Source organism: Primulina tabacum, chromosome 16, assembly GCF_025594145.1.
Source record: "Primulina tabacum isolate GXHZ01 chromosome 16, ASM2559414v2, whole genome shotgun sequence".
In the NCBI taxonomy this organism is placed as follows: domain Eukaryota; kingdom Viridiplantae; phylum Streptophyta; class Magnoliopsida; order Lamiales; family Gesneriaceae; genus Primulina; species Primulina tabacum.
Genome location: NC_134565.1, coordinates 29,951,587 through 29,975,805, shown reverse-complemented (window position 1 = coordinate 29,975,805; position 24,219 = coordinate 29,951,587). Strand labels below are relative to the sequence as shown.

Genomic DNA, 24,219 nt, shown 5'->3' with positions numbered 1-24,219 from the left:
AATCGGCACGCTTGCATATTTTTATGAGACTCGAACTCGTAACCACTATCATTCGGTGTGTGTTGGGTAAGTCCTAAATTGAAGATGTGCATGCATGACTTTAAGATCGATTTTTTCGTCGTGTGTATAATTTATCTAACTTGAAGATAAATCAACGTTTGTTCAGTTTTTTGAGTCTTGATTAATCCAAATGATGGATTGAACACTCACAAAACGTACTCCTCCCTGTTGCATCTATTCTTCCAACATGACAAAATAACCTCACGAAAGTCCTCACATGGCGGTGATGAAGTGGTGCATTTGTCCACCTTGGAAATCTTGATGGCATAATTCTGTTCAAATCCTCCCAGCCATTATTCTACTTCATGACGTTCTTTTGCGTATAGATATCGTGATTCTAGAATTCAAGCGATATGGTGTTGAATCGCGATGGAAGAAAGTGTCGATTTTTAGGAAAGACGATACCGAGACAGGCGATCAGGCGGTCGGGTTCTATGGTGGAAGAATTAGGAAGCTTTGCAAGAATGAAGAGATTGAAAAATGGAGACACCTTTGGCCAGACTGCACTTTGGAATAATAGTGATCAACTTTAGACTAGTTCACAGTGTAAATTCGGGCACTCTAGGATAGGGAGCGGGCCTAAGATTTATCAATTGCAGGGGTGACTCGATGAAATTAATACGAGTTTTTTAGAAATTTAATATTAAATTTCATTTTCTTTTTGGCTGAAGTTAATATCAATGTCAGTTCGGTGCTGCTCGACCAGTAGCAAACTATTGGTTATATTCATCGAAAATTCATTGGTTGATGCCGTCAGAAGCACAGAATTGGAAGGGAAAAAAAATTGAAACAAGCACATTCTTAGCTGATACAATTCCATTCAAGTCCCTTAAAAGCCGCCGCCGCAGCACCTCCAAGAACATCTTTGCCTTCTAAGTCATGATTTACTCGCTCAGAATCGCTGTATCGTTCATTTATAGCAGTAGAAACCTCCTTACACTGCATGGTGAGACGTTGAGACCAGCACGAGTAAACAATTCAGATAAAATCCACAATCTGCTAACTCAAAGAATCAGCATTCTTCTCCATCCTTGGTGTAAACAGGAATTTGCCACGTCTTCGTATTCTTTTTCGGATCATCTGTAAGGCTGAGATCCGAATCTTCTTCTTTATATGTTTTAATGTTCGTTTTAGCTCCCATTATGACAAGCCTTTCAACCATGAACAATTGGTAATTGTTCTCAATCAATGGATCTAACAGGCTGCTATAGTTCGATGAATAGGCTAATTTGTACCTGCCGATAGATGATATAAGAATCAAGATAGTAAAACAAAATAGTTTACATGCATATAAGTGCTAGTCTGTGTATAGAGGTTACCTTTAAAAAACAATTAAATTAATTACGACCTTTTTAAGTGTTTTTCTTTAAAAAAGTAAGGAGTAATTTTGCCTGAGCATGTAATAGTAATCTATTTTTGTATGTTGAAGAAAAAGCTTAAGAACCATATTTTTTGAATTCTAAATTTCACATTTTAAAGACTTCATTAAAAATTAAAGTCCAACAAACATCATATTCTAAAGGCGTTTAAGTCACAAACCTCAAAGCCAAAGGTGAAAAGAAGCCCGGAGTCCTTTCATTGGAGGCGATGAAAATGGTTCGTCCAACAGGAACCCATTTCGCAATTCGACAAAGGATAAACTCGGGACGTGTATCTCTGTCGATACGAGGATGTAAGGTCCTCTCAATCCCTAATCTGTCCTTTCTAGTTTTCAATATATCACCTCGGCGAACATGGATAGCATCGTAGTCTCCAAGAAGGGACTTGATCTGCATGAACATGCATCCGAAGTTGATAGCATGAAGTATAAAGCATCCTAATAGTAAAATCACATGACAAAAATGTAAATAAATGTAACATAACGAGCAGAGTTGTAACATCCTGATTAGTGACTGGCAAATGGCTTCATTGACAGCATAACATAATCTCAGTCATGGAAAAGGTTTTTCAGCATCTAGTTACCAATATTACTTACGTAGATCTTGATTTATTTTCTTCTCTGGGATAAGCAATTTTCCTCGCAATATCTGGCACATTTTATGATCTTTCTTCAAAAAAATTCCGTTTCCATAGCTAATGAAAGCAATTGGCGTCCACAAAAGTTGATAGACAGCAAAAGCACTAAGGCGTTTTAATTACCTTTTCTGCTGCATCTCGTAACTTTTTTGCTGCCATTGAAGGAAGAAATGAATATGGCAGTAAAACTGAGCTACGATTATTCCGATCCTTGCACTCCATGAACCTGAATGAGTATCATGATTAATACCTACACGAAAGCTATCAAGATTCAAGAACTTATCAAGTATTGAAGGAAACACGGGTTAATGCCAAACAAAATTTTTCCAATACGGGTTGAAAATTTGAGTTTTTATAGTTGATTTAAGTTGTTGCCAATTTAATTAGCCAAGGGAAAATAATTATGAATACTCGTAGAGCCGAATAACAGGAAAAGAAGAACGCGGATAGATGAAACTATAAATAGCATACTTGCCATGATAGAGGATTTGCAGACCGATTTACAAGCAAAAGATTTGAATACAAACTTTTGTCTCTGAGATCAGTCCGGCTGACTCCTTGTACATGTGATATCCCTCTAGAACCCAATTTCATGCTTGTTGTAAGGACATGATGCCAAGATTTTGAATTATCCAAAATCACAGGTACTGTAACAGATATGAGATCCAAATCATACAAAGAGTCCATAGCAGATGTGTTAGCATCCCACCTAGCAAACGAAAACAAATCATTTAAAATAACCAGTGGCAGCTACAAACCAATGCCGAGTCCTTGTATTTTTGCTATCTCGGCTAAAAAATTTAGTAGATTTCTTTTCCCGTATTATTTAAAAGCCCAAACAAAAATCATCGACTTTCACATCAAATAACAAGAATTTTGCATGTGTTCGATTCAGAGAGTGGAAAATATAAAAATGCATCCAATTAAGAACTTATCAGTCCCAATGATATTTGAACCAACAATACTCAAACAAAATCTGATCAAAATACTTGAGAACAATTTCAATACACAATCTACACGTCGAAACAGTGGTATACTGCTCTGTACAATGTAGTATCTGTAGCAGAATAGGAAAAAACTAACTTGTCCTCTGCAACCATATCTCCAGACTGGTGAAGAATCCCTTTCTTGTTGTGTATTGGATTTATACAAATCCTAGAAGGCATTACAAAAGTCCTGCAACCAGGATCAGAAATGTGCAAAGATAAATAATTCTGATAAAACTTAAAGCAAGTACAAATTAAAATTGAAATAGGAATATCAGTTCGCAATAAGTTGTATAAAATCTAACTCTCATACACGTGATAGCCAAATGTCTGAGATTTGAATCTTAAAAACCATGACCCGAGCCCAAGACAATTCATTTTGTCTAAAAAAGAAATGGAAGAGATGAGCCAAAACTATTTTTTTCTGGTTACCGGAGCACAAAGTCGCAGCCAATTGTGGATAATGGATTAAACTCAAAAATCACAAATACCACGACATTAGAATTATAACATGGATTTCTGACATCCACGTAAATAACTATAATTTAATTACCGTTCACAGCCTCCTCCCATTAAATCCCAGATCAAAATTCACATCTTCGTATTGCCAGATTTGCAGGGAAAAAAAAAGGTCATGTTTAAATACACTAAAAAACAGAACTTCCAAGAATTAGCAAATCTCGCTAGTTTCACAGCATACCTAAGATAGAGTTACAAGCGCTATTACCAGTTACTTCCACAAAACAATCAAAAAATTTATAATCTGCTACAATACCCACCATTCCAAATAATAAAAAGGTTCAATCTTGTTGCCACATATCCATAGAAGATTAATGAAGGGATGTATATCATATTACATACCTTTTCAGAAACAAGGCTTCTTCAATTGCACACCTCAGACTGGATTCCTGATGACCCAAACCCGCACAAGTGTCGCAGTGTTTTCCAGGGCAATCGATTCTGCTTCCCCAGTACAAATATTTATCGTGCATATTGTGACGATCATTGGGGTTATTTACAATGTTCTGCGAGCTTCTAGAAGAGGAGAAGGAGAACCCATCAGTGGAGACTAGAGATGAAGCAAGGTACAACAACGCAATGCATGCGATTGAAGCTGTGAATACGAGGATTGGAGATCTGGGCTTTGTTGATTTTGCTTTCTGATGGGTTTTTTGGATCGCCATGGGAGGAGTTGGGGTTTTTAGCATTTTCAATTTATTGGGGAAGGCTCGTCAAGGAAATAGATTTCTTTTTTATTTTAATTTGTATATGCTTTTCTTAATACTTTTATATTAAATAACTTTTGCCGGAGTCTATTCGAACTCGACTTAATTTAAATTTTATAAATTACAAATCGATTAAATATTTAATTTCAAGTTCGAATTCGACAAGTGAAAATTTCGAGTTACTTGAGTTCGTGATTAAAAAACTCGAAAATATTTGTAGCATAATTTTAAGGTTAAAATTGTGTATTTATGTTAACAAAAACTCTTTATTTTATAAATCTTCTGTTGAATAGATATCATATAGTTGTTACTCAAGTAAAAACTATTAAAACGAGCTTGGACAAATGATAAACTCGACGGTCATGAGATACTAATGAGTTAGTTTGACTCGCTTGCATCATTATTTGAACAGAAACAACATGTACTTGGAATCCGCAAATCTGGTATCTATGTCAGTTATAAAAAAATAAAGAAAATAATAATGTCAGTCTTTTACATTTGTATTTTTGTGATTTTGATCATTTGTATTGTTAAATTTTAATTTTAATATTTCTATCCTTTTAAACATCGATGGCATACGTTAAAACCACGTCAGGAAAAAAATTACTAAAAATTAAAGATAACGAGTTACATGACATCATATATGACAAAAATTAGGACAATTCTCAATTTAATCTCTCGTTTTATGTATGAATCCCGATTTCGTCTCCTATTTTTCAATTGACTCGATTTATTTTAATGAAGAACCTTCATGACTTGAAGACAGGGAAGAATGCTGAAGTCCACTATATATGAACAAGTGTAGAGGCTGATTGACGAAATTTTTTTAAAAAAACCAAACCAGTTCCATCAAGAACCGGTCCAGACTAAGTCTAATAACATTTTTAATGTCAAACCGATCTGACCGGTTCACCTCTTTAAAAAAAATTATAATATGATTATTTTCTTATTTTTAACAAATATATATAATTATTTAGATTTTGAATTCTTTTATTATAAATATTTTTTTAATAATATCAGATATTATTTTGATTTAATTTTTTCCTAAAAAAGCTAGATATAATTATATTTGATTATATGGATACTATTTAGATTATAAACATTGATAAATATATCTTTTTATTATAATTGATATATACATTTAATATATTTAGAATTTAAAATATATTATATTATTATTTTATATGATATAAAAGTTTTTAGATCTGATCGGTCGAATTATTTTGTTAAAATATATCGATTCGATCACTGATCCGATTGTGAAAAACATGAATAGTGACTTTTTCTATAGCGTGAAACTCGATTTTTCCACCTCGTGATATTTGGGTCCTAAAGTCTTCCTCGGCTGAGTTGGCTTCTGATTTCACGATGTGCAACCATTTAGTTTGTTGTATCTAAAATTTTCATCTGTTGGTTAATTAGGAGTGTTTTGAATCGATCATTTGGTCCACTGGTGACCTTAACAACCACAACTAAATCTGAATAATACAGTTAATATTTTACTATTTTTCAAATTAAACCACAAACTAGAATAGAATGCTACAAGAAATTAACAGTAAAACCAAATATACTTCATAATGTTTTGCGAATTTAATTGGAATATTTTCATAAAAAAGAAAAAAAAAATAGCTTCGACGGTTTAACAAGAAAAATTTATAAAATAATATTAATCAACTATTTATTTAAAAAAATGACATCATCAACCAGGGACGGAGTTAGAATTTTAATTCAGTGTAGGCTATGATATGCTATAAGTAATAAAACAAAAAAATCTTTTAATCATAAAACATCACAAAATAACTACCTTACAATTGTTCTTTTCGAGTCTTCATATTTTGAAACCTTTCTACAATAAATTCACTATCAACAGTCAGAAATATATCTTTCTCTACATAGACAATGAGACTATCATTCATCCAATCATCACTCATTCGATTGCGCAACCTGTCTTTCACAATTCTCATGGCAGAAAACACCCTCTCTACTGTCGCCGTTGCAACTGGTAGAATTAATGTCAATGTCAAAAGCTTATAAACCAATGGGTACACCATATTTTTCTTTGACATAACTAACTTCTCTGAAAGATCACCAAGTCCTTTCAATCCTTGAAATGCTTTGTTAGAACGCATATCATATATATAAGTTTCAAGTTGATCATCAAGTGCGAGGAGATCAAATCTTGAAAAATCTTGTGGATAAAATTCAGCTAGTTGCATTAATTTTTTCTTGTCAAAAGCATAAAACAAGTTTTGTGGACACAAACAAGCTACACAAAGGAGTAACTTTGTACATGCCTCTGAGAAACGATCATTTAACTCTTGAAGTTGCATGTCGATAACACCATAGAATAAATCCACACGATAATGATGCAAATTTGTCATTTCTGGTGGATTACAATGGGGACGACCACGTGGTGCCCAACGTGTGAACATATCATCCATTTTGAGAGCATCAATGTAATGTTGCTCTCAAAACCGGTGAACCTTTTTTAAAAATGAATCCCAACCATGATCTCTCATTTTTGGAGTCGGTGTTTCCATATTTGTTCCAAATCCATTGCATTCACAATGTCCTGATCTTTTTTTTTCAATGATGTCGACAATTCACTCGAAATTCCTAAGACATGTTTCACCAAGTGTAGATTGAATGCAAAATCAAATAAAAGTACTGACTCCAATAAATTAAATGCTTCGGTTTTTTTATCAGGAGAACTGGAATCATCTTCTGAAATTATTTCAAGCACATCAATGACAGCAGAGAACATGGAAATCTAGCTTATCAAAGAATTTTAATGTGACCCCCAACGTGTATCCCCAGCACTTTGAAGGGTAGTTTCTTGATTAAGTCCCCGGCCACTTGAAATCTCACCCTCTCCAATGCCTCGACAATAAAATCTGAATATTTCTCTCGAAGAAGATCAGAACTTTTGCAAGATGCTCCAACAATATTTAACACATCACCAACAACACGAAAGAAATTAGAAATCGGAAGATTTTTCTTGGCCACAGCTATAAGAGCTAGTTGAAGCTGATGGGCAAAACAATGTATGTAAAATGCACATGTGTTCTTCTTTAAAATGAGTGCTTTTAAACCATTAAATTTACCCTGCATATTACTTGCTCCATCAAAACCTTGTACTCTCAACTTAGACATGCTCAAATTATATCTAGAAAACATCTTATCAATAACAGCTTTAAGTGAGAGTGATGTAGTACTGGTAAGATGTTCAATCCCGATAAAACGTTCATTTACATGTCCACTACTATCCACATAACGGATAACAACTGACATTTGCTCCTTTGTTGAAACATCACGAGATTCATCAACTAAAATAGAGAACAACGAATCATCATCATCTCTGATAATAACATTAATCGTTTCAGTGGCACAAGCACTCACTATGTTGTTCTGAATATCAGGTGATGTCAACTTGCAATTTTTAGGAGCATTTTTCAATATCACATCATTAATCTCTTTATTATGAGCACCTAAAAATTACAATTGGATAAGAAAGTTACCTGGATTAAGAGAACTTTCAGTTTCATCGTGACCTCGAAATGAATGCCCTTGTCGCAACAAAACTCTAATACAATCAATTGAAGCATTGAGACGGATATGATAATCATTCCGTATTTGCTTTGACTGTTTGTACAAAACTGATTAAATGTGCTCATCTTGATTCATCAAAGCTTCACAATTCATTCGAACTTTATGATATTCGCTGTCATGCTGGCCAACATGAATATTTAACATATCTTTACACTTCTAATTTGTGAATCCTTCATTAACAAAAGCCTCCCCTTCCGCTTGTTTTCCCTTAGTTGTCTTGAAGAAATAACAATACAAACAATATGCAGCATCTTTTTCTACACTATACTCCAACCAATCACCAAATTCATTAAACCATGAAGGATTGAACCGTCTACATTGGCTTACTCCAAATTTTCTCTTTGGAAATTCATAGCTTGAAGGTTGACATGGACCTTTTTGCAAATATGCTCTTCGAACTTGATCCCTAATATTAACATTATATTCACAAATTGGAGTCCTAAGTCCAGGATCTGCTGGTAGTTGTGAGAAATCGAATTCTTCAACCCTAACATCTCCAATGTTTTGTACTTCTGGTTCTGGATCTTTTCTTTTAAAAAATCTATGCATGGTAAATATTGATTTCCTCATAAAATAAAAAAAAATTATAATATGTTTAGCTATATATATATATTTATAAAACAACTCACATTGATTTTTTTTTAAAAGTCGTTACATTTTTTTATGTAATGTTTTTCTAGTTTAATACTTCACAAAATGTGCCAAGATGATGGGAAAATACAATGTTGAAACAATTACAAAGCTATCAACATATAAATCATAATCAATATCTATCACCATAGTATTAAATAACAACCAATAGATTACATAAAAGTGTTAGAGGCGCAAATTAGGAACAAATGGAACACACTAAATAGGGGAAAAACAACATCGAACAAATATTAAGATAACAAACAACATTTTTGAAATTATAAGAAAATAAAATGAAATTAAAGCATAAAATTAAAAGTTCTGAATTTATACCTAACTCCACGTAATTAAAGCTAATCAATTATTGAAGCGTTCTTCGCCCCTAGCATTTGTTGTCTCCTGCCATCTGCTTTGACCCAAATCCAAGACTTTTTCAGTTTTCTCGACAGTATAATTCTAGGCTTCTAGCCGAAGGAACTGTATGTTTTCAATTAATTGTTTAGAGGGCTTTTTTTAAAAAAATTGACCCACTAATATTTATAAATACTATTTTTTTTTTTTGCCCAATGTGGGGCATCCCACATTTATAAATGCTATTAATTTTTTTTGGTCCAGTGTGGGCAGCCTTAATAAGCTTCACCCTTGTCATCAACCAAAGTTATTTCATGAACAATAATGTACCGATATGAATATTCAAGAAGGAGCGTTTCCCAACATATTCATCAATATTAACCAAATGAAAATCGATTCTTTCATAACTTTCATGAGTGTGTTTGGGAAGGGATGAATAGAGCTTAGGATTTCCAAATGAAAATCGATTTTGGGAAATAAAATAAGATGGCTTCTATGGTAGCACGGGTAAACAAAATTCATGTGATTATCACATGCCTCCATTCTGTCTATTTTAATAACAAATTTGACACTATGAGAGGAATAAATCGGGTCAATTGAAAAAACGGGGAAACGAAATCAGGACTAAGAAGGCTGTTGTTGATAAAATAAAAAAAAACGAACAGAAAATAAATTATGATGTGTGTATCATAAGTTATTGTTGTGTTCTGGTGTTGTTAACATCAGCACACAACATGCAGCGAAAATTAATTATTTAGCATACACGTAAACTTTAATAACCAGAACAAGATGGATTAAATTATGCACAAGTACGAATATTTGTACAATTGCTCATGACAAAAATTCACTATAAAATATGTAAATTGTTTACATAAAACAATACTAATGAAATAAACAAAACCAAATTCCTTAACAATCCCAAGGAATTAAAATGCATCAAAAACTCAAACCAAATACTAGATACATAAAACAAAAAACGTATTGCTTAAAACCAGATGAAACCATTCTTCACCCAACACTCCATCCACTGTTGTTCTTTGAATGTCGTCAACACCAATCAGCAATACAACAATTATGTGAATCAATCACACAAACTCTTCACATGAAAATCTTCAGCCCTGAACTCTATATATGCTCAGAAAAACTCCAGCAACTGCACAAAGTGATGAACCGATCACACGAAAAACTTCATAGCAAATATATGTTGAAATCTCGTAATTTCTACTCTACGAAAAGCTCTTCTATCGAACCCCCTCACGCGGTCGTGAAGCACTCCATATTTATATGCAATGCTTGACCTAAAAACAATTTCATAAAAGAGTCCTATAAAATATGGAAACAAGATTTCATTAAGGATAAAATTCTTTTAAACAAGGATAAAATATCTTAGAGATAAATATCATATTAAAAACAAATCCTATAATATCTATAGATAAATCAAGCAATATCTTATCATCTAGAAATAAACCAAGCAACATCTTATCATCTAGAAAGGTAAAATCTTAAATTGGTAATATGAATTTAGAAAATTAATAAAGGAATCTTCAAGGACGAAGACATAAAGCGAGAGACTAAATTGAGAATTATTTTTATAAAATTACAATTAAAAATACTATAATTTTGAATAATGTATTTGCAATTTGTTAGGATCGTAAATGAGTTTAGATAGAAGAATATACTTTTGAAGTTCCTTTCAAAATATTTAAGTTTGATATACATATCAAATCGGATTCAACAATTGTTAACTGTAAAAGTCTTTTTGTCAATGAACAAATGCGGCATGACCACTTAAAATGTTTTTTTTCAAATTGTAGAATGGTCCGACTAGATTTGAATAATGATATAATTAACATATTAAGTTTTTAACAAGATGAAGCGGATAAAGATAAGTGTGGTAATTAAAGCAACATGGAAAATTTTATGGAAGTTCGAATGTTAGATCTTTTTATGTTTCTTCTTCTTTCACTTAGAAATAAATGTACTAGAAGACTTTGGTTTACAATGGTTTGTACAATCCATTTCAATTTAGGACTTATCTCTTATCGAAATTGAAACTCCTAATTTCGCTTAAATAACTATATAACAACTTTAAGTAAATAAATCTTATATTCAAAACAATTATCGGCAGTAATTAAACAGCGGTTTGAGAAGTTGCAAGAAGGCCTAATTTGATCTTTGATAATCTGTAATGAACATGAATGAGGGGGATCGTGGGCGAATAAAGATCAATTCAAATAAGTGTGCTCGGAAAACTTGAGAAATTTGAGGGATTGAAAGGTTGTAATTTGTTCATTGATCTTCCAATAAATGAAGGCACTCTCAATTTTTAGTTGATATTGATTCTAATGCTCCATACTTTGCAACATTCTAATTCTTTTGCTGCAAAAATAACTTAATCTCCATTCATTCTTGAATCATAATACATTATATTTAATAATTTATTGGCGCCCTGCCAAAAATAGTGACCGATGGCTATGTAAAATTGATCTCATGAGATAAAAGACCGGAACACCTTTCTGTCTCATCGATAGACATTCTCTGGTTAAGGGATTGTGTTTGTTTCTTGTGGCTGATTGGTCAAGAAGTAGTAGGTAGGATATATTTGGAATTTATGAAGTTCTGTTCTAATCCAAAAGCACCGAAACATGCAGCGTCCGGTTGAACCGGATAATATCATGTTGTAGCACAAAGTAATCTAGTTCGGTTGAACTGTGATTCAATCTTGAAAGATCCAGTTGTAAACAATTCGATTGGACTACTTGAGCTTTGGTCCACGGCTTCTGGATCCTTTAACAACAAAGCATTTTTTGTTATCACCAAAATAAAGAATTACAACTCAACACAATTATTTTATTTGGAAGCTGTCGATCCAAATTGCAGCTGTCAAACCAGGCGACCCTTGTTCCCCGCCAAAAACCCGCCATTTAGCATGGTGGGCCGGTGGGATAGAAATCCCCAACGCAACCCAACCCAAGGTGGGTTGCGTGTTAGGCGGGACTGCCCACAAAAATTAAATAAATAAAAAATTATTATAATTAATTAAAAGTTCATTTCATTTCATAAATAAATATTTATAAAAATATCAATAAAATTTATAATTATCGATTTCACACGTGTATGTTTTATACAAAGTAATTAATACAAAACAATCACAATATTAATTAAAATATACATATATCAATATATATCTATAATGTAAAAAAATCTTTCTGGGCCTGCGAGCCAACCCAAGCCCGCTTGTGCCCACTAACCGCATGAGTTGACCCATCTAGATATGTCTCTTTAAATGGATTGAAAAAATTTGAACCCAACCCACTTAAATTGCGGGGCGGGGCGGGGCGGACTGAACTGACGAGCCCAACCTAAATTGACGACTCTAATCCAAATATGATTGATCATATACTCTATTTGGAAGGATGTATTGATTTTAGTTTTATAAGCCTAAATTCCATAGCCCAAATCCAAATATATTTGTGGCTACAAAAAAATTAAAAATTTTGATGTTCATCTTTTACGTCTATAATATTTAATTTTTAAATGCACTTGAAATTGTTATAAAAATTATTTATTGAAATAGGTGTATTTTTATTTTTATATAATTTGATTTAAAATATAATGTGAAAATTAAATTAATCCCTCCAAACTTAACCTCGAGAGATGGACAAGTATAGAAAACCGAGGCATCAAGCAAATATATGACGAACAATGTGTAAATTACGAGATATGGGCTTCATTGATTGCACTCATGTATGGGCTTGTTTTATGAGTACTGGGCTTTTGAATTGGGCCTTCAATTATTGAATGGCCTAAATGATAAATACCTGGTAAGAAGATTATGCAATGATATATATTTCATAAAAGTATTTATATTTATTTTCATAACATAAAATGTGTGTCGATAAATTACATGTCGTAAATCTAAATTATCCTTGTAGCCTGTAAACCAAGAATAAATTGTCAAACCTAACACATAACTTGAGACCAAAAGGAGTGAACTGGAATGGAAAAATATTACTTTTTATGCTAAGAGTATTATTGTTTATTATTAATATCGGTAAGGTTACATGTCTCACAGATAAAAATTCGTTAAACCGTCTCGACCTACTCATTTTTTCGAATTTTAAAAAGGTCACGTGGTGAGCCACACTAGTTTTATATTACAACTTAATAAACTACGAGACAATATTGGCGCGAAGCACGACCCGACAATTGACTGAATGCGCGTCGCCTACATCCTGACCCGCCCGCCTGCCTACGTACGCTACTTTGTCCCCTCTTTAATTCTGGAGATTGGGGATCTAAAGAATCCACTCATTATTCAAGTAGATATTATAAAATTAAAACTTTTTTTATGATGCAAAACTTTTATTTTTACAATTTCTTTAATAAACATTTTAATAAAAAAACTCATATAAAATTGTTATATATTTCTCCAACCTTATTTGATTAAGAAAAAATATTATTTTTATGTTAAAAATATTACTTTTTACTGTATGTATGGATCAAATCGTCCAGTCTCACATGAGACATAATATAATCAAAATTTAATTATATGCGAAACATATTACTACCTCGCTCCAGTTATATAGATTTATTTATTTTTCACATGTATTACTAAATTCATTAGAAATATTAATTAACAAACAATTTTTGAGTCTTATTCATATTTAATGATTGTTTATATAAATTAGTTTTTACATTCAATAGTTATTTGATTACAAGATCTCAAATTAACTACGGATATATTAGCCAAAAAAATAGAAGGAATTTGTTAAATACGGATATATATTTGGGAACAAAAAAAAGAAATATGACATACTCTTTCCATTTCAAATATAAAAATCATAATTTGTTCGTTCATCCTAAATATAACAAAAACTTGTGTGAGACGATATCACATGTCGTATTTTGTAAGACGGATCTCTTATTTGGGACATTCATGAAAAGTATTACTTTTTATACTAAGAATATTACTTTTTATTGTGAATATCGATAGGGTTGACTCGTCTCACCGTAAAGATTCGTGAGACCGTCTCACAAGAGACATACGCCCTAAATATATGATTCAATTTTCATATTTGATATTGTTTTATATTCTCTTTTTTCATTATACCACATCATTAAATTAGTTAATTACTTTCAATAAGTTTTTATTGTATTAAAATATTCATTAAATAAAAATAAAATATGAAATTTTTTTCCTAAAATTTACTTTTCAAGTACTGGGATGGAGTGAGTGTTATTATTAAGCCTAGTCATGATTTGTACGTTTAACTCCTAACATTTTAAATTCCGACACAAACATCAATATACCATTTTAAAATAAATTTTTCATTGAAAATTTGTACGAAAATGCAAGATAATTTTTTTTATCAATAAATATGATTCATCCCTTCACTTTTTGTTTTCTTCATTTCATTGACCAAATAAAATTATGTTTGAACAGTTAAATATAAAGAAAACTTAGCTTGAATTTGGACAGGATTTCAATTATATTGTTAACAATAAAACATTTTATAAAATCCTAAATTCATATTTTATTTATTTATACAATTGTAAAACAAAGCAGAATGAATTTCACATTCATTATTGAGAAAAGAAATCAGTCCTAACTAACACTAAACATTATATAAATAATTAAGATGTGTATTTAAAGTTTTTTATATTCATTCTCTGAGCTACAAAAATATATTTGAAATCCATGAATTTGAAATCAATCAATCCAAACATGACCTTGTTTTTTTACATTTACGAACATAAATTTGAAATAAATGATGATTTTTTTAAAAAAATTTGTTTTCCACGATAACTTTTATGGATTGTGTTTGAATATGCCGCAATAATCATATGATTAGCCAACAAATCACATCAAAGTTCGATTACATTCTGCGAAGTACTACGTACGATCCGTGAAAAACATGAACATAATTAAAGTTAAGCACTTGGATTAATGTCAATTAAAGACATAAGCCATTTGTCTTCTTTGATTAAGACAGTTGTAATCAATTTGATTCCCACTAATGATTACCTTTATTTTCAGAATATTCTATTTTAATTTCTATAGATGATAATTAGTTTTATTATTATTATTATTATTATTTATATGAGTTAAATTTGTTTGGATTGCTAGAAAATAATTTTGAACGAGTTACTTTTATTCGTATATGATGATATAAAAAATTTCATGTAACTTGATTTTGGTTTGGTGAGCTAAATACTTTCATCTTTCTTGTAGTTTTAATATTATCTAAGTAGAGACGTCTATATCGAGAGGTGACCGACCTGAATAAGGCCGAGCTAACAGTGGCTGAGCTAAATCGCGTGCAAATGAAAAAATGTTAGAGGACACCAAAAGTGTTTCCGGTGTAAACATTCTACCTTAGTCCTGATTGTCTTATCATGGACCAATCACTTTGATTAAAGGCTACAACACTCCAAGTCGGGTTGGATTTAGGGTCGTATCGATATCAAATAACATAACATAAGTTCATCTCAACCAAAAACTCTATTTTAAAGCAACTCTATTTTAAAATAGTGCAATTTTTGCACTAAATACAATATTTATCTCGAACTCATCTACTTCAAATCTTACTCTAAAAAAAATATTCTCGAAATATTCTTTTTATTTGATTTATTTAATTTTTTTCTTATTAGTTATTAAATGTGTATTTTTCAATTTAGTGATATAATTATAATTACAATTTATATTTGATATAATTAATATTATATTATTAATAATTTCGATAATATTACTAAAATGATTAATTTAATTATTTTAAATATATTATAGAAAACTATATTATACGAATTGAAAAAAAAAATTAAAATCGTTGAAATAAAATTAATATATGACATTATATTAAATAATATATTACAAATACACCTTCAAATATTTGAACGACTATATTCATCTCATAAATTATCAATTAAAACATTTCGTAATGCATAGTGAACGTCTTTGTCTTTTATTTTTTTTATATCGAGCGAGAAATTCTCGAAATATGATATGCTCATTGACAGTTATTTCTACCATTGAATTTCGTGCTTCCCTAGCATCTTGAATTGGTGCACTAAGATCACGTTCATCTTTGATTATCATATTGTGTATTATAATACATGCTTTTATTATATTATTCAAATGATTTTTTTTCCAACCACATGCTGGAGATGCCACAATCGCAAATCGTGATTGAAGAATGCCAAATGCATGCTCCACATCGTTCCTCCTATTGTTTCTTTGGATCATGTGAATCATGGATAGTTTGCACAATAGTTAACCATTTCGGATAAATACTACCAGCTAAATAATATCCAGTATCATATTCTTTTGTTCCAATAGTATAATGAGCTGGAGAAGCAATTCCTTGCGCAAGATTGAAAAATAAACTGGAAGACTCTAAAATATTTATATCATTATTGATTCCATGTATACCTAAATATGCATGTCATATCCAAATATTGTAATAACCTACCGCTTCTACATGATTGTTGAAGAACCACTATAACCTGCATATTGTCCCGCCCAAGTCATGGACCAATTTTTCTACCTCCAATGAATACAGTCGAGACTTCCTAACATTCCAGAAAAAACTCGTTGTTTGCCAATGTAGATAAGTCTAGCAACATCATTAGAAGTAGATGATCTCAATTACTGCTCCGCAAAAACTTCCACTATAGCTCGATGAAAGAGACGATACATTGAATTGCAGTAGATTCTCCTATTTAAATGTATCCATCATTATCATCCGCAGGTAAGCCATATGCTAGAATTCTCAATGAAGCAGTTGCTTTTTGACTAGTCGATAGCCTGAGCCATCCAAAACTATCACTTCTTTGTATGAAATAAACATCGTGATTCCTTTACATATCCGAAGACAAAGATTTCGAGACATTCGAAATCTTCGTCGGAGCATTGCTTCATTATAGACCAGATTCTCAGCAAAATAGTCGTTAAACAACTTATGATCAGCAATTTCACGTTCGCTTCGGATGACTATGTGACCTGGAATTGATCATCCTTGTGTGACTTCTTGTTCTTGTTGGATGATGTAAGCAGCAACTAAATCTTGTTCTCGAGCTATAAGTTGACAGTATTGCTCTTCTTCTATTTTCAAATTTTTCAACAAATTGAATATCATTTTTATTATCTGACAATGAAGATGAGCTAAATGAATTTGCATCAAATAGAGAATACAGATTCATTTTTAATTTATAAAGAATGTAAAATATATATGAAAGTATGATACTATAGTTGCATTGTATGGATGTGTCTTTGATTGGTAGATGAGTGTGATTTTGGTATATGAGTTTGGTATATGCATTTTGGACGGGTAGATGAGTTTGGAATGGTATATACGTTATTTACTAGTATGCGAGTTTGAAATATGTGTGTGAGTTTGGTAGATGCATTTTGGACTGGTAGATGAATTTGGTAGATATGATTTTGACTGATAGATGAGTTTGTACTGGTAAATGCGCTTATAACTAATAGGTCACCTTTCCAATATAAATAAACTTTTTGTTGGTTTATTAAATCATAAATATTACAATCTACAACCAAAAAATCTCATTGTTCAAAGAAATTCAATGGACTCCACTTTCCGAACAACTAATTACGCTATTGAAAAAGATAAACTCATGTGTCATGTGTATTTTGACGTTTCGCAAAATCTTATCATCGGTATAAACCAATCCAGAAAACGATTTTGGAGTCGGATTGAAGAAGCTTTCAATGCCGGCAAATGGAATAACATGCAATTACGCAATATCAGTTTATCGTAATGTCGCATGCAAGTTATCCGCCGTGCTGTTAGAAAACTTTAAGTCTATTTTTATACGCATCTGAAGAAGATATTGTGAGTTTATTATTATATTTACATGAATACTCTAATTCTATTTTTATACGAGTAAGATATTTATGTGCAGTTGAAAATGACAAAGGATTTGAAGATGCAAGATAAAAATTTCACTAAATGATTTAAGTTTGATCATGTTTGGCCTATAATGAAAGATATGGAGAAATTTTCGGCCAATGACAGTGCAGCTATGCCAGTATCCAAACAACATGTCACAAATTTGGATTATCACAGTCAGATACTCAAGAACCATAATCTTCAATATCAGGTTCCCCTGCAGTAAATTCATTTTCAATTAATTTAAGATTTGATGAGAATGTATGTGAAACTTCATCTCAACGACCTCTTAGAGTGAACAATCAAATTTTTTTTTTTAAAAAAAAAAGCAAATGTTTCAGAATTAATTTCTATGACGAAGAAAGAAAATCGCGAGCTTATTAATGTATTGCAAAAGAGATCTACGGATATGCAACAAAATTATGATATTAAGCTGTTAGCATTGCAAAATTAGCAAAAAAGACTATAAATTCGTCAACAACAAATAAAATTAGCTAAAATTCAGGAGGAGAATAAAGTTTTATACATGGATCTAAGCGCAATTGACGATCCAGAAATGTGTCAAATTGTTCAAAACGAACGAGAAAGAATTATGCAAAAAAGAGATAAAAAACGTCGTCGACATGAGGGAGCGCATTTGGAAAATATTTTGGTGATTTTGGAAGATGTGGATCTGGATCTGATTTTTCAAATTATTGATGATTTAGTTGGTTTATCTTTTATTATATTTGCATTTAAATTATCTTAATTCGAACTCGTATTTTTATTTTAGTTATGTGCTTGAATGTTTAAATATTATTCAATATATTTGTGTGGTAGATGTTATAAATTATTTGAAAATATATTTATTAATTTTTATAATTAAATATTTTAATTTTTATGATTAAATATCTATTTATTAAAATAATATAATAAATATTATACTATTATTTAAATATATCTAATTATTAAAATAATATAACAATATCATATTATTATTTAAATAATATTAATAATCTTTAATATAAATATTTATAATAAATAAAAACAAAAAATTTTAAAAAATAAAGGGGAGTTCTGAGCCAAATTTGACGCAGAGGAAACCAAGAGTCGTTGGAGATGTCCTAAATAGACATATACATTTGTAATATCTATTTTAAATGAAAATCTATTGTGATAATATTCTATATGTACAATTATTCATGACAAATAATGTGATTTTTTTAATATTATTAATGTAATTACTCATCGATACCGAAACCGTGAAGAAAACAAAACTTTACCTAAAAACCGGTTCTGAAATTATGGAAAATATTGTGTGTGGTGTCTCCACTATCTACTTTGTTAATTAATATAATAATAATAATAATATCATTAAAATCCAATTATATTGGGTGGGAGGAGGCTTTTTAAGTGTCGATATGTTTGACTTCTGTAATCTTTTATATTTCTTTACGTAGTATTAATTTATGCTTTCATCAAAAGAGATTAGGTTAAGTGGATTTACAATAGCGTTGTCATGAAGTTATTGTTATTTTTCTTTTCTTTTTTTTTAAAAAAAAGTCATAAAAAGGAAAGGAAAAATATATTTCAGTATGGAAAATAAAATAAATGCATTTTAACTGTATGAAGCTTAATTGTATATTTCTTTTTAAATAAATTGCATAATGATTCATTTTACTTCTAATAATTTGTAAATGTATTTCTTTTCGTATATTCCTTTTATTTTAACATATTATATATGATAATGAGATGTTATTTATAAAATACTTCTTAAAAGATACATTTAATCGTATATTTAAAAATTTTATTTTTTTATTATAAATATAAACGTTCTTCGACATTCTTAATAGTTAAAAATTTTTGAGTCCCCACCCTTTTTGAAAAAAGTAATAAAAATATAGTGGGATTCTCAACACAATAAACAAGCTTCACTTTTCTTCGTGAAAAAAGGAACAAAAAGTAAATAAAGGGCACAAATAATGACAATAAACAAGAAATTCAACTGCAAGGACTATAAATTACTACAGCACCAGCCGCTGGTTCTTTTTTCCTTCTTAATTTCTTTTTTCGTTTTAGTTTTAAACCAATATGGGAATCTGGTCGAAGACTAATGCTGCATGGCCTCTTTAGATTTACTTTTCTGCGAGATTGCTGATACTTTTGAGTTAGAATCCCGAAAAAATAGCATTGAGCAAAAGGGGTTAGCTCACTCATGATTTATATTAATTGTTGTGCTGCTGCTGTGCTGGCTGCTTCTTCAGAGTCCTAGCAAGATGTAGTAGACGAGAGTGATCGGGAGGGCGATTAACATCCCGAATATGACCCTGTAACATTAGCAATGCAGATGCGTTAGACATCTCTTGAATTGTTTGGATAATGGATGTGCATTGGTGTTGCAAACAAGCATATTTGTACCGACCCTGTGCTCAATATGTCTGGATGGACGTTGTATTCCTTGGCGAAAACGAAGGGAACTATTCCTTGAGGAAGAGCTGCCTGAACAATTGCAATGTGCAGCAAAACCCCTCGGAGGCCAACAGCAATCGAAGCGGCAGCCATAACTGCTGGCCCTGTCAGGAACCGAATTGCCATGGAGAAGGCAGCCACCGATTTTCCACAAGCAATCATTCTCGGCTGCAATGCCATAAACAGTCCTAGAAATCCCATTTTACATTAGTATTTTAGTCTTTATCATTAACAATCTAGTTGAACGGAAAACAATGCATGTATGAACGCTCGTTGTAACGTACCGAGACTGAACATTGCCATTCCAAGACCAGCATCAGATAAAATGGAGATCGACTTGGCAATTATTGCTGGCATCTCAACGTGCCATCTGCGAGAATTACAAATTTTAATGTGTTTACCAACGAAAACAAGGGTACATAAAAACCGATGGCTTAGCCAGAGGTGGAAGGGGAAGGCGGAGCAGTGACCAGTTCTGCTAATATAGATTTATATGAATATATGTGTATATGTGCCAAATTATGATTTTGCTTATCATGCAAAAATTCTGGCTTCACCATCATAAGACAAAGGATGTTAGTGCATATACTTGAATGAGACCAAAGACCAAGAGAGTCCAAAGAGGCTCGAATAAGTGTTGGGATTCCGAATGAGCTTTCGCCAAACCATGATCAGTATGAGCCTTGTCATCACATTGGCTGGCGGCATTGCAGTTGGCTTCGCATCCACAATCGTTTTTGGGTTAAGCTCAATAGTGGAGCTCGAACCAAGCTTGGAAAGAACAGGCCCTTCACGATCAGGACCATTCGGACCACGTTTGTTCCCAAAACTAAATTCATCGTGGCCGAAATCGTCGTAATCTAAATCATCAACCATGCACATCAAAATGGGTCGATAAGAACTAGTTCGGTACTAAGGCTTGTTTGCAGATGATTTTCATGAACAAAAATAATATATAATATCATATAAAAATGAATGGGAAGCACGTGATAACAGATGACAAATAAACCAAAATTTGAGGGACGTTGCAGTTTTGTTGACAAACAAAGAACAGAAGACCCATCCTAGAAGGAAATTCATACGGAAAAATACAACAAGAAGCTAATAATAGTAAAAGATATAGAAATACAAGAGCATCTCTCCCTAAATGACAAAAGCAGTTGCATTAAAAAATGTACTCAACATAGTTCCAACAAGAAGCATTAAATTTCATGCACTGTTTCTGTTAGATAAAATTACTAAAAACAGTAGCGTAGAAACCAACTTGTAGAGATAAAACAATAATCGAAACAAGTGTGATGTTTGCAGTATGACTATTGTGAAAGAAAACAAAACCAAACCGAGGCATGTAGCATGTACAGTTTCCTTAAAACAGATTCGTCCCCTCCTGTATGTGCTTCGAGGATCGTCTTGGACGTCTGTTTCCCAGGATACAACGGAACAAACAGCAGTGACTTAGCACGTGACACTACTACAACGAACTGAAAACGTACATTTCCTTTATCACCGAGATTTAACGGAAGCCAAATGAAAAGCTAACAACATGAAATGCAAGAGAATTCAGAAAAGATTATCATGTGTATGAAATGAAGAAATGAACTCATCATATATAAGCTCAAAATACACACCAAGAGTCAAATCTTCCCATTAACTCAAGAATATGAAGAACCAAAGGTCTTCAAGTATCTCAAAAAATGTGGAAAGACAAAAGACAATCCACAATAACGAGCCACAACCAACTCAAGAATTAGGAGAGTCAAAAGACACTCCCACGTTCATGAGTATAACTTTCGTTCAAACTCTAAATTTTATTAAAATTTCCAACCGTTTCATTTTCAAAATCAAAGAAATTAACTCAAACCATTAAAAAACTTGAGATTCAACTGTAGTAATCTGACCAAGAAAAAAAAGGGTCCAAATATTTTTTTTAAAACAATATACCTTTGGGATGTGCTCCAACATTAAGTTCGTTTCCATAATCGCCTCCTCTAAAAACATGAATCCCTCCTTCAGAAACTGGTGAAGCACTTGAACTCCACACAAACATGTGAAGATCTTTACCACCAACACCACCACCTTCAGTACCATTAGCCTTCTTCTTTCCTCCACCTCCGGCCGCAGCCGGAGAGAATATTCCAGCGCTGGCAGGAGCAGGATACCCCCCATTACACTTGCCTTGATTCATATGTCCACTCTCCTCTTCAAAACCACCCAAGTTCCCGAAATTTGATTGCCTTGGACTACTATTCTTACCATTCACCATTGAGTAAAAATCGGTATGATTAAAACTCGAGCCCCTGGGAGTAGGATTTCTTGAAGATTGCAGAGAGTAAATCTCTGCATTGGTTAAGTTAGACGGTCTTGGAGTTAAAGAAACACCACCAGAGTGTGGGCCACCAAGGGATCTCCTTGAAAAGATGTCTGATCTTGAACTTGTTGATTTCCTCACAGTAACATGAATCTTCCCATCTTCTCCGACCTCTGCCTCAGTCTGCAAAGGCTCTTTCCCATCTAAAGAAATTATATCAGAATCAACTCTGAACGAAATAATGGAGCCTGCAGTGTCGGGAAACTGCTCTGAAATGAGCATTCTTGCTCCTCTATACTCGAACAAAAACAGCATCAAAGTGTACCAGATTATGCACTGTAACACAACAATCTGAACCATTAAACTCCCTGAGAAATCGCCATACATTCCCTTTAACAAAGGGATTCCCATTACAAGGGTGTTAGGCAACGTGGAGACTGAAAAAAGAGTAATAGACCACTCCAAGGATCCTCTGGCGCTGGTTTTCGACCATATGGCAAGAACAGAGAGTACAATTATTTTCTGCAGAGAGTCTGCGGCAATGAATCTGTAGTTCATTTCGTAAGGATTGTTGGAGGCGATGAAGTGAAAAGAGAGAAGCGGGACAGCGAATAGCGCCACAAATCTGTTGATTCCTGAACATTGGTCCGGCGTGAATATTTTCCACCATTTTACCGAACCATAAGCCAAGATCATGGCCACATAGAGAGGAACCACAGCTGTAAGAACATGGTAGAGGTCTGTGATTGTGATCATTTTTTCCCAACTTTTTTTTCCAAAAGGGTGTTGAGAAACTATCAAGCTTGGATTTTTAGCCCAGAAGTTGCAAAACCCTTCTCAGATTTTAGAAAGACAACCACTTGGAGATTTTGAAACAACAACGAATATGGAAAATGGAGCAGCAGGAACTTGAGCTGAGTATGCTCTTTTTAATGGTTTTATGATAGAAAATGGAATGGTGGGGGATCAAGAAAACAGTGGTGTGACCAGATTTTCTGGCTCAGTTTGGGAGAGAGGGACAGAAGAAGCGATGTGAAATTATTTAATGGGAAATAAATGGCAGACAAAGAAAATAAAAGCAGAGGTCCTTTCATGGAAAAGCGAAAGAAAGGGGCCAACTCTTACACATTCAGAGACATTTATGCATGCAGAATCATAGCGTGTGTAAAATAATAATTAGATACACTATTATTATTATTATTATTATTATTATTATTTCTATATGCTAAAAATAGAATGTTTAAAAAATTGTTTAAAAGCTAAACAAACATCTTACTTAACTATCAATTTGTAGGAGATTTTGACATTTTAAGGAATATAAAAATTTGTGTGAGACGGTTTCATGGGTCGTATTTTGTGATACGGATATCTTATTCGGTCATATATGAAAAAATATTACTTTTTATTGTGAATATCGATAGGGTTGACTCGTCTTATATATAAAGATTCGTGAGATCGTCTCATAAAAAACCTACTCTTCAAGAAATATTAAATTGACTTGGTTGATGGTTTTTTATTATTAATTTAAAATATATATAATTTCAAAAATAATGTTGATGGTAGTGTTTTGCAAGATTACTGCAAACCCATCGGTAAGCGTCCGCTGTCACTGGTTTTCATTAAATTATATGAATTAAATTAAATATTGCACTAAAATTTATATTATGATTAAA

The 24,219-nt window shown here is 32.3% G+C and overlaps 2 protein-coding genes and 1 pseudogene across 2 annotated transcripts; all 3 read right to left on the bottom strand.

The window, feature by feature from the left end:
* Nucleotides 1-766: 766 nt before the first annotated feature.
* On the bottom strand, nucleotides 767-4,305 carry LOC142529938 (uncharacterized). The gene is made up of 6 exons (XM_075635660.1): nucleotides 3,924-4,305; nucleotides 3,160-3,252; nucleotides 2,552-2,785; nucleotides 2,200-2,302; nucleotides 1,600-1,829; nucleotides 767-1,295 (listed from the first exon to the last, which is right to left on the bottom strand). Exons 1-6 carry the CDS (start codon nucleotides 4,268-4,270, stop codon nucleotides 1,073-1,075), a joined length of 1,230 nt encoding a protein of 409 aa, XP_075491775.1. The 5' UTR covers nucleotides 4,271-4,305; the 3' UTR covers nucleotides 767-1,072.
* Nucleotides 4,306-6,052: 1,747 nt separating this feature from the next.
* On the bottom strand, nucleotides 6,053-8,446 carry LOC142528477 (uncharacterized; annotated as a pseudogene).
* Nucleotides 8,447-19,659: 11,213 nt separating this feature from the next.
* LOC142529972 (putative auxin efflux carrier component 1c) lies at nucleotides 19,660-23,638 on the bottom strand. The gene is made up of 5 exons (XM_075635705.1): nucleotides 22,180-23,638; nucleotides 20,828-21,098; nucleotides 20,523-20,608; nucleotides 20,192-20,426; nucleotides 19,660-20,096 (listed from the first exon to the last, which is right to left on the bottom strand). Exons 1-5 carry the CDS (start codon nucleotides 23,300-23,302, stop codon nucleotides 20,030-20,032), a joined length of 1,782 nt encoding a protein of 593 aa, XP_075491820.1. The 5' UTR covers nucleotides 23,303-23,638; the 3' UTR covers nucleotides 19,660-20,029.
* Nucleotides 23,639-24,219: the final 581 nt, after the last annotated feature.

What these genes read in the sequence shown, in the direction of transcription:
- LOC142529938 (XM_075635660.1), bottom strand. Translation starts at nt 4,270, where the DNA reads ATGCTAAAAACCCCAACTCCTCCCATGGCGATCCAAAAAACCCATCAG. An exon ending in GAAGCCTTGTTTCTGAAAAG is followed by an intron (nt 3,253 to 3,923) that starts GTATGTAATATG and finishes TCCTGGTTGCAG; the next exon opens with GACTTTTGTAATGCCTTCTA. An exon ending in TACGAGATGCAGCAGAAAAG is followed by an intron (nt 1,830 to 2,199) that starts GTAATTAAAACG and finishes ATGTTCATGCAG; the next exon opens with ATCAAGTCCCTTCTTGGAGA.
- LOC142529972 (XM_075635705.1), bottom strand. Translation starts at nt 23,302, where the DNA reads ATGATCACAATCACAGACCTCTACCATGTTCTTACAGCTGTGGTTCCT. An exon ending in TGTTGGAGCACATCCCAAAG is followed by an intron (nt 21,099 to 22,179) that starts GTATATTGTTTT and finishes TTGATGATTTAG; the next exon opens with ATTACGACGATTTCGGCCAC. An exon ending in AATGGCAATGTTCAGTCTCG is followed by an intron (nt 20,427 to 20,522) that starts GTACGTTACAAC and finishes TGGGATTTCTAG; the next exon opens with GACTGTTTATGGCATTGCAG.